This window comes from Neolamprologus multifasciatus, chromosome 1 (genome assembly GCF_963576455.1).
Source record: "Neolamprologus multifasciatus chromosome 1, fNeoMul1.2, whole genome shotgun sequence".
Lineage (NCBI taxonomy): Eukaryota > Metazoa > Chordata > Actinopteri > Cichliformes > Cichlidae > Neolamprologus > Neolamprologus multifasciatus.
In genome coordinates, this window is record NC_140439.1 from 32,819,622 (window position 1) to 32,838,618 (window position 18,997).

At 41.3% G+C, this 18,997-nt stretch overlaps 1 protein-coding gene across 7 annotated transcripts in view; it reads left to right on the forward strand.

Annotated features, from left to right (window-relative positions):
* Positions 1 to 18,997, forward strand: part of akap13a (A-kinase anchoring protein 13a) — a 124,143-nt gene that overhangs the window by 34,998 nt on the left and 70,148 nt on the right. For all 7 annotated transcript variants that reach the window (XM_085157923.1, XM_085158239.1, XM_085158161.1 and 4 more), the window contains exons 4-9: positions 605 to 759; positions 1,334 to 1,505; positions 9,052 to 9,235; positions 10,579 to 10,774; positions 11,046 to 13,155; positions 14,556 to 14,641. In XM_085157923.1, the coding sequence (XP_085014049.1) occupies positions 605 to 759; positions 1,334 to 1,505; positions 9,052 to 9,235; positions 10,579 to 10,774; positions 11,046 to 13,155; positions 14,556 to 14,641 (2,903 nt within the window). The remainder of the gene's footprint in view (positions 1 to 604; positions 760 to 1,333; positions 1,506 to 9,051; positions 9,236 to 10,578; positions 10,775 to 11,045; positions 13,156 to 14,555; positions 14,642 to 18,997) is intronic.

The window sequence follows — 18,997 nt, forward strand, 5'->3', positions numbered from 1 at the left end:
GGTCTCACAACAAGAAAACGCTCAAAACTGAACACAATTCAGCAGATGAGTTTAAAAATTTTGCGTAGAAATTTTGTTTATGCATTTTGCACCTCATGCAGTGAATCTATTTTAAACCTGCGACATGAGCTGTTCAAGTAGCCAGTATTGTTGCGATGATTTGTGATAGTTGTGTGGGCTGCATCAACAGAAATATATATACTCTGTAACTGAAGTAACTAAAGTTAATTTTAGCAAGATTGGCATCTGAGGACATCTTAGACCCTACAGTTAGCTGGCATTGTACATCAATAAAGTATAAATGATTAGTTCAAGCAACTAGTGTTTTAGCTAGGGCAATAATTTTTTATTGTTTAGTTGAAATATTGTTGTATTTTTATTATTTAAGCTCATATGACTTGAGTTTATAGCAAGGTCAGTCATCTATAGCCGAAATGGGTTAATCCTAACAAAGAAACGTTTAATCTCATACACTGAAAATACACAATATAATCTATTTGTCGTTGTGAAAAATGCTGTACACTATGGTACTGTCCTCCACAGATCAATTCTCTGTAATCCCCTCTTTCTCTCTTCTCACCCTTGCTTTTTGTGTCTCTTGTAGCTCATGACTGCTGCGAAGTGGTGCTGGTCACCTTGTGCTCAGTCACCCGAGGTGTCCCCGAGGAGCCACAATCCCATCTGGTTCACGTGGCGCCATTGGCCGAGCATCGATTCAGCTTTGTTCAGGATTTGGCGTTTGACATGGCCCAGTTTCTGGTGAGCAGAAAGACGAGTCATTTCTGTTCCTACTGTATGTCATCAGTTGAATAATAGAAATACTCAAGCTTGTCACAGGGCTGGAAAACAAAATTGGTTACCACTGGTTACAAGTAATACAGCTCTGTGTACAAAGTGACAGTTCAACAAAAGATTGCCATGTTATTGTTTCTTTCCTGACAAGGCCTAATGTCTGACAGTTCTCGGCGCTCAATTAATGAATTCTTTTCAGCATAGTTTATCATCCCATGGAAATTTTATGAGTTTGCTTTTCTGAGGAGTAGGACAAGATAAAATAATTTTCTTGGGCACTCAAACTTAATGGAGCATGTTCCAATTTATAAATCCGAACATGATTTTTTTTTTTTTTGTCAAAACAGTGCATCCCCAAATCGAGCTTAGCGCTGATACACTCATGTGGATGTTTCTTCCTACATTTACATATTTCATTATTCAAAAGGCATTTGGTTAATGCTTTCATGCTGAGCACTTTAAAACGAGTGCTCCCATTAGTCTGCGGCTCACTTCAACCTCTATGAAACTCGACTCATCTCTGTAATCACCCTCCACACAGGTGAGCACTGTGGGCCGGGCCGATGGCCTCGATGGGGCGCTGCTGCTGGATGAGTGTCAGATTCCTCTGCAGGAGTGTGAGCGTCTGGATGAGAGTTTGGCACTGGCCCTGCACCACCTCAAACTGCCTACAGGATGGAATTTACTGGGGAACAAACGATCCAACAGCACTGGTGAGTCTGGAGGACAGTGGACTCTTTGAAACAGGCAGAATGTCTCTGCACTGATGCAGGAACATACTGACAAATTATGGTTGTATAACACATACTGACACACATGACCCTGCTGTTTGTGTGTTTGTTTATCTGGCTGCTTTTATGTTTTTGAGCAGATATCAGCAGACTAGGAAGACTGAGGATTCTTTTTTGGCATTTTCAAAGAGAGACACTGTGATTACTGGTCAAAGACTTTGTTACCGATTAGTGCAGATGAGTGCATGGATGTAACAAGCTGTTTACTGTCTCCACGTTGTGTGGGTATGTGTGTGCTTTGCAGCATGCATTACTGAAAGTGACTTCCATTTAACTTCTGTTTTTATAGACAAATCTGGTGGTTGATTTATATATTGCACTCTCACTCTGGAACACCACCTCCATTACCGCAACGGCAGAGTGGAACTGAACACATTTTACATTACGACAGCGGGAGCACTGATGTTTGGGTTAATCACAGTCGGCTGTCGCCCCTTCTGACAGATGAACTTAGCTTGTGCAACTGTAGAAGTTATCCAGTCTCACAACGCTAGTCTGAAATTGGTTATGACACAGCTTTTGGGAAAGAAATAACATTAAGGTACCGCTTCTGTCTGACCTTCACAGTCTGTAAATTTAAATTGGCTACCTAAACCCAGCAGGAATTATTTCAGCTCCTAGCTTAAAATTTAAATCACTAAACTGTTCGTTCATTTTAAACACAAGAAATCCATCATTTTATAAAAAATTGGAAATGCGTGACACTGTGAAAGTTTAAATGTACTATTAACTTAGAGGTATCTGTGGTCGCAGCTTATCTCTGTAGAACGATCACTCCCTCTTCAGCAGTTTATGGTTAGTCTTTTCTTGGCACTTTGCTTTAAATGTGACTTTGCTTGTGACATTTGCCTTCCACTGTTCTCCCAAATTTCTGTTATTATTAACTTGCTGTTGTGGAGCTTATATATGCGACCTGAGACCATATCGGACATGTTTCCGCATAAATGCAACCACCAGCTGTTGTTGAATCTGGCATTCCATTTTCATCTGAACTACATAGCTGTAAAGTTTTTTGATTTGCTCTTTCTGTGCTGAAACAGTGGTATCATCTGTCCCAAGACAGTTGTATAAACACCAGAACCCCCTTTGTTGTAGTTCGTGCTGTATTACGTCTCTTATTTTGCCCCGAGGACACATGCATAAACACTCACAGACTCACAAAGTGAAAACGATACCAACTAATCCATCAGCTGATAACACGGCTACAACAGAATAAAAAGGGCAATTGTGGAACTCTCTGTGGGTGGACATGAGGATGGACATTTGGTCAGAGATGCGAAGGAGGCAGTACTGTATGTTCCAGTTATTTTTCCTGGAGTACAAAAAGAGATAGTGGCTGTTTATTGTGGAAGTTTTGTTTAGATGTTTGCTAGTGCGATCTACATGGACGGATAATATTAGGGGAGGATTTGAAACAGCTGTGCGCCGAATTTGACTTGAGGCAGCAGAAAGAACCTGCTGTTGGACATGGCAGGAGGTGAGCCCGAGGTCTGGAATTGATGGGCAGAGATTTCAACACCATTGCTTACTTGCCAACTAGGGGGTTGTGCATTTAAGGGTTGAAACACCCAGTGAAGATTTGGTACCACCTGACACCATCCTCTTCAGCTGCACATACTGAAGTAGTGGCATCTTGATTATATGCAGTAAGTGATGATATCATCAGTTAAAAATCCAATGCAGAAGTCCAAATCTAGCTTTGACCAGACTTGCTGTCAAAATACACATTTTTCAGGTAGCAGAGAAATTTGATTAACAAATGGGCTAATATATGGATGTAAGCAATTTTTACTCAAAATATGTATTCCTGATCATTTGTCTTAAATCTTCCATTGACTTGACAATGCCAGGTAGTGTCTTTAATAATGTTGTGTATTTTCTGTGTGCTAATGTCAATGTGGTCACAGCAGATGAAGTCTTATTCATCCACTTGAAGAGTGTTTGAGGAGGAGTATTTCCTGGATACAAATAATTTTTTAGGTGCTTTTTGAAGAGGATTTGGGAATTAAAAATCCAAGACCTCCAAGGCATTTAAAAAAAAAAATTACTTAAAGCCACTCAAACGCCTTTATTGTCTTGACATGGTCATATTCAACCTAAAAATGATCAAGTATTGGGTAGTTAAAACCAGTTTTATTCACTAATAAAGGGTTTAATGCTGAACATTTTTTTTGTAGAAATATGAGTATGCCATAAGAATAATGGCAGTTTAAATTTTCTACATATATATTGTGGTCTCTCAGTTTAAACTGTGATCTCAGGAGTATATTTCTGGCTTAACAGTAACCACATCCACCTGCTTTTCACTCTTGAGTTTGAGAGGTGCAGCCAATCAGAAGAGGGCTGGTTTAAAGAGTGCAGAGGGAGCTCAAACGGTGTGTTTTAGACTGCGGATGAAGGCCCAATATAAAAATGTGTTATTTTGTTTTTTGTCACTCATGCAAAGCTACTCTGGGAGAATCCAACAGTAAAAATGCTGGAGCTGCAAATGAGAATCATAGATGTGCTAAAAAGCGTAACATCCCAAGAAGACCGTATATAAAAATGATATATTCATTATTATTTATTTATATTTGGATATTTATTTTTAAGAGCTTAATAATATACGACAGGTGCTTTCAAAGTATCCCAAAATAAACATTTGCAACATACCATTTATGGCTTGATTGATACCAGAAGCCCTCGAGTTGCTTCAGTTTGTCATCACACTCTTTCTTCGGCGTGTCAGATGCATGTGAAGTGCCATTCTGACACAATCAAAGAGCAACTTCAGGTCTCTCACAGTGAGCTTATGCAGTTGAAAGCAACAGCTGACATCGTTACATCACCGCCTATGTATGTTCATTTTATCTATAAGAAATATTTCTGTATACTTGGATGATTCACATGGAAGACACACTGGTCTACAGCCTAAATGCTTGTGAAATAAATGTAATCACACTTTAGTAATTTGGCTCACTGAAAGTGAAAGTGACACTTAAAACTGGTTGGGTTGGCTCTAGTCTTCATGATATGCCACGAGGTTATGTCTAAGACTAAAAGTTATTTGTTGGAACAAAAATGATTGAAGCACATCTTTACTGGTGAATTTTGGCAAATAATTTCAGAAGGCCACTTATTTAATCTTCCAATTTTGATTAAGTTTCTATGACTTGTAGGTGTCAGGTATGAAATGTGGCAGATTTCAAAGTGTTTATTAGCTCTGTTTGACCTTTGGCCTCAGTTTTGACCTTGGATTTGACCTTCCTAGCAGCAGGACTGTAAAGTTACATTATTTTTTTTTGCATCCCCTCTGTTTGTTCCCTGCATTGTAAAATAATTGAAAAAAGGTTTGTCATGGAGACATCCATAGACAGACATGTGGCGAAGATGATCAAACCAAAATGTCGACATTTTATAATATTTGGGCTAACTGATGCAAGCGACTTTTCTCCATGTGACAACATCCCACCTAGGCCCGATATCTTGTCCTTGTCTTTCAAATGTAAAAATAGTGAAAATAGTGGCTAGTCAGCTGTTTTAAATAAAGACGTAAACAGCAGGTTTGATCTCCAGAGCAGAAAACTCCAGTTAAAATAGAGTGTGTGTGTTCAAATACGTGCATATTTGAACACTGGTGTATTTACAGAACACGCCGCTACACGGATTTATCTCTAACTCTGGTATTAGTATGAACAAATAGAGCTGAGTATCCCTTTGCTGAAGCCTGAGCACTTGAGGTAGTGAGAAACTGCTACATCAGTGGAAACAAACATACATTTTTATTAAAATCAAAGTGCCAATTTTCTCCAGTCATTGACTCTGACAACTTTAATCAGTTAAAGGAAGCCAAACGAGCCAATGCAGATGATAAACTCTGCGAGATAATTGCTCTCTGTGAAACGGCATAAACAAGACTTTTGGGAGTAGTTAGAGCACTGCCTCAGCCTCTGGCTATTTCTCAGATAATAGCTAATGGTTAAACTTGGATTTGGATATTAGGCGAAACCAGAAGAGCCGGCAAGATTTTAGACAAAACTGACTGGGAAAAAAAAGAAAAAGAGCTGGGAAGACTGGAGTAATGTGGAGCGGAGATCAGAAAAGCTCACACACTTCTTAAAATTTTGAATTTGTTATTGATCTAGGAAGAAAACACGTCATATCAAAAATTAGCTTATCAGTATTGACCTTCATCCCGATTAGATCCGATCCACTTGTTACTGTGAAGTGTGTCAGAGCGCTTTAACGATGGACGCACACTTACAGGCTCCTTTGCATTGAAGTCAGTTGTCATGTTGTTGATGTGGAAGGCGGCTTCATGCTGTGGTGAGTGATGTGTGCTCTAATAGGCTCTGCTTCACAATATGTCACAGCTTCAATACAAGACGCTCAGCGGTGCCGAGCCGCGGGGAGGGAAGAGGAGCGCGACTCGGCTCTCCATTTATCAGATCTGTCAGATGATGGATAGCATTAGACTATAGGTGGAGGTGACGGTGCTTCATCTCAGTCATCCTTCACGCTGTGGGCACGCAGCACTCGCTGCTCTAACTGTAGCCACCCATTTATTGTCGACTGGGAACGTCACCTGGAAAAACTGCGCATATCATTAAAGATGGTTGACAGTTCCCAACTGATTCCTCGGTTTTGAACAGATGCATTCAGTGTCAAATTATCTAAAGCCTGTGGGTTGTCAATCAGTGCCATTAAAGTAGATGACTCAGTGATCTGTGGCCTTTAAATTCACTAAAGTCAACTAACAGAACTGTTGCATAATGTATTAGTTGTTTACTTCATTCATCATTAAGACAAAGAGCCTGCAGCCCTGCTAACAATTCTGTTAGGACCGCCATTATTCCTGATGTCAAAGGTGAGATAATAACACTCACATAGGTTGTATAATAAAAATTATATTCAGTTTAGTTTAATGTTTTTGCATGCGAACTAGGGCCTGATACAGATTATCAGCTGATGCCAATTTGTTAATTTATTTTTGTTTTTCCTCCCTTTGTGCCAGCGAAGCAAGGAAATCCTCACTATAGAAAAATAACTGACCCGTTTTAACCTCTTTCACCTTTTCATCACATTTAACCGCTAGCAAAATTAAGGTTCAGTGCAGAAATTTGTTCATTACCACAAAGTCTTTCTAAGGTTAGGTTGTGTTTTTGTTTTGTTTTTTTACTGATGGTATTGGACAAATAAAATTCTGATCTGAAGATGGCGCTAGATGAAAATCAGGTGATAATATCCTGGCAAGTATTCTGACAGTTGTTAAAGCATTTCACACGACCAAAGTCTGTATTCATTCTATGATTGTACCAGATTTTCTGCCTTGTAGTTTTTGAGAGCCACTATCAAGGCTAAAAATTGCCTTTGAATTTTGAGGATTTGCTGCTTTCCTCTGTTTTCTCTCCAAAGCTATCTACAAAAGTAAAATGTCACTTTTGGGTAAAGGATTTTTTTTTTTTGGCTCATTTCCCTGATGAATAACTATACCGAATAATTGGGGAAGCAGCAAGAAGCCAAGATCTCTGCCAGGAAGCGGTGAAGCTGCTTTGTTGTGACCAATCATTCATTGAAGCCACATTGTGTTGGTGATTTCTGTCCCAGAGCAGAAAGCTAAAATTGCATGTATATTCTAGCTGGCACTCATAATATGAAAATGACATGGCTGTTATGGCAGCCAGTTTTGAGGAACCGCAAACAAACCCAGCAGTAAAGCATTTCCTGCTGCTGTTGGCACCTCACATTCCACACCGGCCCAGCTTGGCCAAGTGGAGCATTAAATTTGACCAATTAGCTTGAGGTTGATCAGTGCAGGCTTGTTCATAAAGGCCCAAAGTAAATGGACTGAAACCTCTCATCGGCAGACACAACCAGCATTGTGAATGTTGCCTAACGATTATTGTGATGCTGATAACACCAAGGAAAATGTGTTTTCTGCCCCTTTCCCTGTTCTCAAGCATTTGTTCTGCGGTTTATTTTTTCCTTCTTTTCCAGCTGATCATATCTTGCTGTTAAAACCTACACTAGGCAGAGTAAAATAGTGCCAGAAGAAATCACAGAGGAGTTGGTATATAGAACATCCTGTTTGTGTCTAACCCAAAAGCCTTATATTTTATCTGTTTGTGCAAATAAATCTGATTTCTCGTACTGCGAACTGGAAGAAAATCCTCTGCTCATAGGCAGTGACAAATGAAAGCGAAAGAACAAAAACAATCTTCCTAATAAACAGTGCAGAAACACCGTGCAGAGAAATCTGGAACCAGCAACAATACTTTTTGCTGCTAAAAATAACCACAGACCAGCTGGGTGATAAACAAAAGCCCTGTATATGCAGTTTACTGACTACGTTAAAGACATCTGGGTACTGAAGTTGAACACCACATTTAAACTCGCAAGCTTGCAATGTTGTGTGGTGTTTTAGATTACCAGCTCTCACATATTATTACTTTTTTATTTCACTCCAATGAGCCGCTTGTTCTGCTTTCCATTGACAATTTATCATTTATTGCACTTCAGGACTCGATTTCCCACTAACTTAAAACTAGGGCATCCTTATGTCAGCGTGCCCTCTTAAGTTGACAATAAATTTGCCAGTGGTTGGGCAGTAAAAGAGATTAATAATAAAACAAAAGTTTGGGCAACTCCTGTAGACCCAGAAGTGTTTTCATAATCTTTTCCAATGAAGACAGAGCGAGAATTAATTACACAACTTGAAACGAGGAAATTTCTGGGATAGCCAACAGCCCTCAGCCGGCCTTTAGTACTGAAGAGAGCCTTGCTGGCAACCTGTTGCTTTAGCAGAAAGATGAAGCTGTGTGTGTGTGTGTGTGTGTGTGTGTGTGTGTGTGTGTGTGTGTGTGTGTGTCCATGAGTCTCTGTTAGTGTCTCTTTGAATGTGTGAAAGGGAGGATCTTGGTGTTTTTAGCAGTCTGACTGATATACTGGGCTAATAATGGACTTAAATTAAAAATGGGACTGTGGTGTGCTGGTATGTGGTTAACATCTGCTGAAATTAAATGGTGTCTTTTGATTTATTCATAGAGCCATTACTGTTGTTGCTTTCATTTGTCCGATGATGCTTCAAAGGCTTTTCCGCATTCACTGAACATGTCAAAATCTTGATATGGTATTTTTCAGGCACACAGAAGACATGATTACAATTACAGTCAGTCGGCATGCTGGGTTTAATCACAAAATGACAGTTATGTCCTGCTGATACCTGCACTGATCATCTGATGGACATAGCAGGAAGGAGACAAGTTATGGTTTTATCAGTCTGTGAGTGTGCAAATGTCTGTTGTATGCTGGGTCATCGTGGATCCTGAACTGGTTTAATTAGACTGCTCCGCAGCGTTGCCAGGCTGCCACAATTGATGGTATGTTGGCTGCTTTGCCACGATTTAGCTCCCCGGACCGCCGCGCTCTGTCACGCTCTCTCTTTTTGATTCTTTTGGTCTTTATTTGTCATCTTCTCTCTCTTCCTCAGATCTGAATCCTCAGGAGACTCTGCTGCATTTCTCAGCACGTCGAGGTCTCTTTCAGGTTACACACTTCTTGCTGCAGCAGGCTGGGGCAAGAGGAGCCCTTCGTTTGGCCAACAGGCAAGGCGACACCCCGTCCGCCGTTGCGGAATTGCGAGGGCACAAATGCCTCCATGAGCTCCTCACAAAGTAAGCGCTTGTATTATTCTCAAAACATTCAGTTCAGGTTCACGTGAACGTTTCGTGTCGTATGGCTATGCTCGAAAACGATTTATTTGTCTAAACTGTCCTCACACTGTGTGACAGTGACATCAGCCCTGAGGTTCAGTGAACATTGCCCTCTTCTCTGTACAAACAGTTCCATGTCAATATATCAGAGGGCAGATGGCGCGGTTCCTCCTTCTTTTATAGCAATGTTGTTTGTCTGTTGTCTTCACAGAACAATAGAAGTATTCAAAGAACATCACCACCAAGCCACGCAGCAGCCTAGCTTAGCGCTTTCAGCTGCAGTCAGATAGTTGAGGGCAAATTGAAAAGTTGTGGGCTATTGTTATTGTTCCAAGGAAATCTAAAGTGATGGGAAACTATTCTGCAACACAAAAGCCTCAGTCCTGTTTCCACTGACCTCTTGTAGTACCTTTTCAGTCTCGCTATGCGCAGCTCCACTTTAATCCAAACACACTGCAGTGCTCTCTCTGGAGTTTAATGGCATGGTGATGTATGTGTTTTGTTTAAAGTTGTCAAGTATTATCCTCTAATAATATCCAGAGACTAGTGAGGTCAAATTCTTTCATTCAGAATTAAAACTCAGAGGGGGAAAAAGGAGCGTTTGAGTACATCGACTTAGACAGAGCTTAAAGTGGAAAGAGACTCCTTTTATGTCTTTTCGGAGGACGTTTTGCTAAACTCAAAGTGAAGATGCCACACACTGAAGGAAAACTGCCACTTAGCGAGCTTCCTTGTTGCTAAGCTTGCACTGAAGCCAGTTTATGACCTCCATCTCGCTCTTTATGTGCTGGTAATTACATTTGCCTCATGAAAAGTGAAGTCACTTGTAGCCTTGGCTGGTGACCTCAGCTGCCGGGCCTCGGTGTTAAAGAAGTCCACCCAGGATTACGCAAACAGATCTGCCTTACTAGGAGGCGTCTCCCCTGTGCAGCACCAACATATGAAAAATGAAAAACTGCATATACTTTACCGTCAACTCTTGAATTAAATGCAGCAGGGGGAGAGACGTTTTCTCGGAAAGCTTATCAGTTAGGAGTGGCCTTTAAGTACGGGTATTTTACTACTGGAAAGGAAAGTATGATTTTTAGTGGACAGGATATGGCATCTGGAACTTTTAAAGTTTTACTAACATGCTGACTACTAGAATAGACTTTCACAACTGGCCTTAGCCAATTTGAAGTTTAAGGATGTGAGTTATTGAAGAAAAACGTCACTCTGTGAATTGGCTGACATCACTGTTAAAACCTTTCCGAGTTAGCCAATGCAGACCCTTCCGGATGATCTAAGTGTTTATTTCACGGCAGGGCTCAGACCGATCCGGAGAAGGACGAAGAGCCTGTCGCTGTCCAGCAGGTCTCTGAAGACGTTCAGGTGTTTTGCCACCTTCCCAAACTGAACACACACACGTTGACACTGAGCATACACCCTGGGCGTGACACACCGTCCTTTCAGAAGAGTGTGGAGCAGCTGCTGCACTTGATTTGTCATCTTCATGCCAAGGTGAGTCATGCCACCTTCCTCTTTTAGCACGCTATCTGTGCTCACATTCGCTAAAACCAGGAGCTCTGCCGCTACTGAACATTGTTGGATTGTTTGTCTTTTCACTGCCCTCCTTTTTTAACCTTCAAACTTCATTTGTATAACCAGTGGAACACCTTATGCAATCATAGAGTCGGCGCTTGATAAGAACTGAAGAGCAGGTCTGTTGTTTCTTTTTCTGTTTTTTTAAAGAAGAGCTAACATTTTCTTTGTCTTGTTCCGTATTCTGCAGGGAGTTTCTTTACTGAAGCTGCAATTTGATTCTCTGCACACTGCTGCTGAATGTTCTGACGGTGTCAAAGCAGACTTAACATGTCTGGATCGACTCCAGCAGTCTGATACGGCGTCGGAGTGCCCGGATACAACAACACAAGGGAGTTGGTTAGAAAATTGCCCAGTGGAGAGCAGCACCACTGTTGATTGTAGACACAGCGAGCCTGGAAATGCAGAGAAAGACTGTAGTTTGACTGTGAGTACTCCAACATCAGAAGTACATCCCCAGGAGCATGGCTTCGTTCCCCCAGAGGACTGGGTGTGTTCAAACACGGAGAGAGATTACTCCAAAGCAGAGGAGGAGGAGGAACAGGAGCGGCCTGTTGTTTCCATGCAGGGTTTGAGTTTGTCTGACAGGACTGAAGGAGTACAGAGTGAGGCTGAAGGGAAAGGTCTCACTGTGGGAATTCTACCACAGGCAGGCTGTGGTAAACAGGCAGAGGAAACTGATAGAGGAGAGCCTGTGATCCAGGAAGGACAGGAGGCCAAGAAGGGAGAGGATAGATCTGAGCAGGAAGCAGAGGACAGCACAGCCAAGAGGAGGGAGGAGGAGATCAGCTCTGAATTAACGGATCTACTAAAGGCCAGCGGAGACACAAACGAGTCAATCATGGGTCAGTCAGCATCATCATCATATTCTGAGGTTTCAGACAATTTTGATTCTGAAGTGAAGGAGTGCTCCCAAGAAGAAGAGAATGTTGGGAAAGAAGACGCGAAACACAGCCGGGATGTCTGTAATGTACTATCTCTAGATGCAAACGAGGAAGAGAGTGAAGGGTTAACAGACACGTTATCAACCCCGATGGACCTCCCAGACCCAACGCTGATAGAGTGTGGTGATGTAATCAAGGAGCCTGAACCTGTTCCATGTCTGTTGATAGAAGGTCTCCATGAAGGGGAACCTCTACCAGACATAAGCAGCCTGGAACAAAACCAGGAAACAGCTGGTAGGGATTATGCTACAGAGCAGGAGTGGGGTTTGGCATCAGAAAGTGGTTGTCATTCTGGGAGTTGTACTGACGCAGTTGGTGGAAAAGAGCTACACAGTGAAGACGTAGTAGAACCCTCTGGATACAGGATTGAAAGCAGCATTTTGCCTGCGGAAGAAGCTGACACTTCAGCTGTCTTTTTGGCTTTCAGTGACGTCGTAGGAGATACACAGACTGATAGTTTTGACTGTGAGCCGTTGCCTGACAAGATGCCGACTGAACGACAAGCTGACCACGACTCGGGTACGGCCCACGGACTCTCCAGTGACGACGATGGCAGTTTCAGATCAGCTGGAAGCTCTACAACAGAAATATTCCAGCCCGCTCGTGGCAGCATCGCTATGGAGGATCAGGACTTACTTCAGTCAGCGATAGTACGGCAGCCCTCAGCTGGATTTGAGATTGAGGCCCCCAGTGATTTTAAACCTGAAGAAACCTGTGAACATTTCACAACTGTGGATACAGGACTCTCATCGGAGCCTGACACCCAGCTTGAATCAGAACCCAAACTCTTGAGCTTGGATGATTTAAATTCTGAAGCGACTGAGAATCTAGCCCCAGATCTTTCCAAAGAGGATCTGTCCTTTGACTCAGCTGGGAGTGAGGATACTCCAACAGCACAGGTGGAGGAAAGTGAAACTGAGGAGACCAATAGCTCTGACCTGAATGTAGGGATAGAGCTTTCAGCATCAGGATTGGGCAGCGGGGTACTTACCGAAACTGAGCCACCTGTAACAGAAGAGAGCAAAGTCACCAACATAGTTGAAGAGGATGTTCAACGGACCAGTGAGACAAGTGATATGCCTGTGGAAGTGGCAGCAGATGAGAGTGGAAATGTTCAACCTAAACAGGATAATTCCGAGATAACTGCAGAGGAAAGGCCACCTGAGAATCAGATCACTTTGTCTATCCCACAGGATGACATTGTGCTTTCAGATAGTGCTGATCTAAGTTCGGAGATAACGGCACTTTCACCTAAGAGTGAAGGATCCAAAGAACTTCATACTGAGAATCAGATGACTGAAAATCCCTCTGATTTTGTGGATGGATCCTTGGAGAGCTCCAGCACTAAAGCTCAAGGTGGGTAAATGCTGATTTATTTCAGTCCTTGTTCAGGTTTATTCCAGGTCCACACACTCATGCATCACACGCCAATATGTTTGTCAAAGTCTTATTCCTAAGCAAATATGCTAAATTAGATTCAGTCCTCTTCAGGTGATTAATGGCAAAAGCTCCGCAAAGTTAAATGCCACATAGCTCACCATTATTGAGCTCACAGGGGTTTTAGCTTTTTTTCTGACATCCCGTTGTGATACATTGCTGTTGTGACTATATGTTGTCCTGAGTCTTTATATTATTTTGAGGAAATTGTAATTCTAATGAAGAGTTATTAGTAGGTCTCAATTATCTGATTTTTAAAAAGGATGGGATTTTAAAACACTTTGATCAAAGTTTGGCATCCACAGACGCATTTCTATGCCATAGTAGCTCACAATGAGACACTTTGACATGTTATGCAATGGGAAGTAAGGAGCTGGTTTGTACCACCGGTACCTTAGGCCACGATTAGTCTGACAACAACACCCTTTATATTCATATGTTCTCTGTTAGTCTCTCTTACGCTCACAAAAGCACGGTCTGGCTACAGTCTAAGTCAGCATGCACAGTCACATTACAAGTGCACGTGACTCGGCCTCAGATACACAGCTACAAGTCTGGAATCTGTAAAACAAACATACACAAGCCAGCTGATGTGAGCGTGTTGCAGGAAGGGAGACTCACTGAGTGAACCTTCAGCAGTCCTCCGTTGGCAGTTTTTGCTCATCTGAAATAATTGTGCTGGAACCGAGTCCAATAAAGAGAGGTCAAGGGCAAGGTTGTGATGTGCGTCACACAGGGAGTGCGTTGTCATTATGAATTAGAGGATATATTTACAGCATGACAGTGTCACAGCATCAGGTAATATCTTGGTGAGCTTGTCAGAGACAACATTTCTGTTGTTGCCCAGTTTGGGTATGAAGAGTGAAAATCTAATCTGCTACTAGTGAGTGCTTCAAAAGAAGATGTCATCTTTATTTATTTTTCTCTTCTGTAGAATATTTATGAGACTTTTTAAGCTTCCAATCATCAGCTCTTGTTGACTAATAATACCAAGATATAAAGCCCCCAAATTCTCTCTCACAGCTATAACAGCTATATAGAATTAAAAGAAACAAAAAAAAACCCCAACTGGACTTTTAGGCTTCTGATAAACTCAGATTCAGTGGTAATTGTCCTTTTCAGGGAAGGATAATAGTGAATAAAACCATCCAGAAACACTCTGCTACTTTGCTATTGTACAAAGTCTGTGACTCATCAGTGTATCTCTGCTCAGGAAAGATAAGTCTCAGAACCATTCACTCTAAACACTTGTTATTGATTCCTATATTTGGAAGATTTGCCATTGCACTGATTGCATTGTGTCGTGTGCCTTTCTCTAGAGGTGGATGTCATCAAGTCTGAAGACACTTTAAGTGATGCAGGGGAGGAACAAAATGGCCCAGCGGAGGGAGCAGACTTCTCCACGGTACGCTTGAAGTCTCTTCTGTTGTTGTCAGCTATCAAGCTCTGCTTTGCTGTTGATGTGGGTTTGATTAACACAAGATGAGTCACTGTTTGCTGAAGCTTTGAAACAACCAAAGTAGCTTTTGGAGTAAAAATGCTCTGACCAAACAGTCAGCGAGCATGCAGCTAAGGTGAGTCTGAACAATTGTGTTCTTACATGGACAGCTGGACAGTTTTTGTACAGTTTATGGAAGAGTGTTACAGATGTAGCTGCTGTTTCTTGCTAATGCAGAGTTCACTGTTTTCTGTTTTGAATTCAGTTTAGCAATTGTGTATCGTTTTAGCATGGCAAGTCAACACAGGCACAGTTTGTTAAAATCTGTCTAGATTTAAAGCAAAGTTAATACTTGATCGTTTGTTTTGTTCTGCACAGAATCTAATGTGGGGTATGGATGAAAAGGCTTTTACTGCTAGTTTTAACCAAACTTGCTTTGTTTTGCTGAAAGTGTCCTTAAGAGTATGCACAAGTCAAATTTCAGGTTTTCTGGAAACAGTAACCAAGTTTGACGTTCTTAAGATACAGCAATAGCCAGGGATTGCAAAAAATTTCAAGTAAAGAAAAAGTACACCACAAATATTAGAGGAGAAAGAAAAGCCAGATTCTCTTACAAGCAGCTTGATGTGCCAGCTAGATATTTGGCAAGAGTTCAGGAGGAAAGCTGTCTGGAACATTGTAAGACTTGTAGCTTGGACTGGATTATATATTTATTTTTTTTGTATTTTTCAAAAGGAATATATTACTCTGTGAAGTTCCTTTATGTAACACCGATGCATTTGATTTCCTATAAACTCTCACAACTTTTCCCCGCTTCATCTCGTGGGAGACTTGCCGTGCAGTTGGTTTACTATCAGCTCAGCTACTGAAGGCACGGATGCAGCTTTTGGTAGACGAGGTTTTACTCTGAAATGTTGCTGACTGACAGATTCCTCTGCAGCCATAGACTGGAGTGGCTCTGCTTATTCCTGGGTTGCGGTCTAAGTCATCGGCTTGTTCTAAATGCCAGATGTTTGACTGCAGGAGGGTATACACACAGTGTGCAGGAATGTGGGGTCGCCAGCAGAGGGAGATGTAACCTCAATTGCGTCACTGGAGCGTCTTCTTCTGACCAATTTAACGACCTGTCATTCGATCCTTTTGAAATATCCCCTAATTGCTATGATGAGGAGGAAATCTGGAGTCATGCTGGTGTTGAACAAACTGCAGTAGAAGCTGAGGTGAAGAATGGCCTGAAGACAGAGCCTCAGATGTTCTTTTAAGAATGCTAAGTTACAGTTTTTGAATCCAAAAGCATTTATGGCAATCGATAAGAGCAATCACAATAATACGCCACACTTATTTATTCAACTTATTCTGTAAAAGTGTAAATAATTAGAAAAAGAATTAAAAATAACTCAAGTGGGTTAAAGTGTACATGAAATATATTTTCAGTGTGTTCTAAAACTCAAGGCAGCAGGAAGCAAAAACACCTGACTGCTTAACAGAATCTAAGTGACAGCAACAACAACTAGCTGCATGAAATGAGATGCGTAAGGTTAACAAAGTAATTAAAATCAAAAAGAGTGTGACAGTGTTTTGACGAGATTCAAGCTGTTTAGACTGCAGATAATTTAGTCCTGGATGATTCCGTTTCTGTGACAGCTTTCCCGTTTCATATTTTAGATTTAGCCAATCTGCACGGCGACACTCTGACCCATAAAGTTTCTGCTTTTCTCTCCTCCGAACTGCACGTCAAACCAGACGAAAACTGTTTTCATCAACAGCTGTGAGTCTGTTTGAAGTGTAAAGAAGTGTAAAATATTCAAGATAAGAACACGAGATAAATTTAGATTAGATTTAGGGTTGTTTTTTTTGTCTTTTTCCAGATGTGTAAGAGAGAGTAAAAGCTATAATCTCCTCTCGTTGAGGATTTTTAATCCAACAGCTTTGTTATTTAGACAAAACCCATAAGTATCATTTAATGTGACATCACAGTGAGGCTAGATCAATATGATGGACCCATTAACTTCTGCTTGTGTCCTTGCTTTCAGGGTGTGCTCTGTTTAATTCCTCCACTCATCCAATTCAAAATAGATCATAGGGAGAATATGGAGGAGTTGTTGCATAATTTTTTGTGTACCGGAAACCTTTCCTGGTAAAGTGCAGTTTCAAGGCGAAATATGTCTTTGATTAATCACTGCACATGACAAATGACGCTCTGGTGAATGAGACAGCAATGGTCTGTAGAGACATTTTCACAATGAAATAAGAGATTCTAAGGGTATCCTGTAGTCGGTGGTTAAGGTGACGGAATAGCTTTGTTCCTTTATTACGTTTTAAAATGAACTCTTACATGGATGTACACAGTTTTCTGTCTTTACAGTGAGGAAAAATGGTCAGCCAAGGCTGAGAAGCTGTTCAAGGACTCACTGTGTGTTTATACACCACTCTGCATTTAATTATTATTTGTTATTAATCTCTGGCTCTATTTCCCAGGGTGTTTTTGTCCTGTCTTCATCCACTCACCCCCAACCGGTTGCGGCAGATGCCCGCCCCTCCCTGTGCTGGTTCTGCTGGAGGTTTCTTCCTGTTAAAAGGAAGTTTTTCCTTCCCACTGTTGCCAGAGTGCTTGCTCATAGCGGGTCATACGATTGTTGGGGTTTTCTGTTTTCTTTGTATTATTGTAGGGTCTTTACCTCACAATACAAAGCGCCTTGAGGCAACCGTTGTTGTAATTTGGTGCCATATACCGGTAAATTGAATTGAACTATTAGTTGCAGCAGAATCATATATGAACTCAAACAGAACTTCAGAAACAAACATCATGCTTTCTGTTTAAAAAAATAAAATGCTATTCAGCAGCCTCCTCGAGCTTTGAGGCACCAGGTGCTCTGTGAAAGTTTCAGTTAGGGCCGAGCTTCATTTGTTTGTGGATACTGAGATTCACGCCTTTGTGCTACTGGACAACTATAGCCAAGTAGGTCAAAGCTGGATTCTCATGTAAGCAACAACCCACAGACAGCAGGGACTTCAACACATTTGCATACCATCCAAATATCGTTCAGAGGGTTCTCAACCTCAGGCTTCCTTCCCAGCAGCATAGATTTGATTACAGAGGCAGCGGGGGATTAAACTTCGTTACTTTGATTTGTGATTTATCTGTTATGCTTAATTTAATTTTTCTTAATAGCAATTTGTGATGAAATGTGCAAATACAAAAGATCAGAAGCAGGTTCAGGACAATGTTTAGATGAGTTTTTGTAAGCTTTTGTCCAGCTGCTTTTATAATTGCAATATACAGTTTTTTCTTTTCATTTGAAACTTTTTAGGTCTGTTAGTCGTGCCACATATGAAATATGCCCATGTGTACGCGCATGCACACACACAAACTAGTTCAGACCTCTATAGTTACTGTTTTTTTCTATTTGCACTTTTCTATTTGGTGGTTTGGCCTTGTTCTAGGACCTCCATGTCCTCCCACGCACAGTATTATAGAACAGAGCAGGCGTCATTGAAATCTTGACGTGACACTGAGTAAATCAAAAGCAGGATGAAAGAGGAGCTGTGCCAGAGCTGGGTTACAACGCGGCTTGTGGATGCAAAGCAACTATAAGCAGTGTTCATCAGCTTTAATATCACACCCTGTCTGCAGTTTGCCAGTTGGATATTTAGAAGAATCTCAGCTGATTTTTTTTATACTGGCACTGAGATCAGCTGATCTGCCAGAATTGCTAGTGAGCTTGATTTCATGGCATTCTAAATTATTCTTTGTGTGTACTCATTTTTGATCTTATCAAGAAACTCAAACATATTGCCTTTGAGCTCGTTTGGGGAGTTAAAAGAGAGAACAGCTTGAGCAGGAGCTTAATGTGCTGCGAGAAATAATAAATAAGGGTTTGGGCGTTTAGTGTCTTTATGTCCACAAAATGGCTTTTCTGCTCTGAGCGCTCAAAGCGTTTTATACAACTCGCCTCATTCAGCCATTCACACAACCACTTTCTTCTATACTTTCCCAGTGTAAGTGCTTTCTATCTAACATTCACACACATTCATACTCTGGTGCAACTTGGGGTTAATATTTGGAGACTGGAGCAGAACCATCAACCTTCCGATTTGTGGGCGACCTGTTACCTCCTGAGCTACAGCTACCCCACCATAGCCCTCCATGGTGGTCTGTTCCTATACATAGATTTTTGTTTGTGATTGTGCATACATATGCCATGCTGGCATCTATCATATAACATATCCATATTGGATTAATCTTGATATTTAATTCAATTCAATTCAATTCAATTCAATTCAATTTTATTTATATAGCGCCAAATCACAACAAATGTCGCC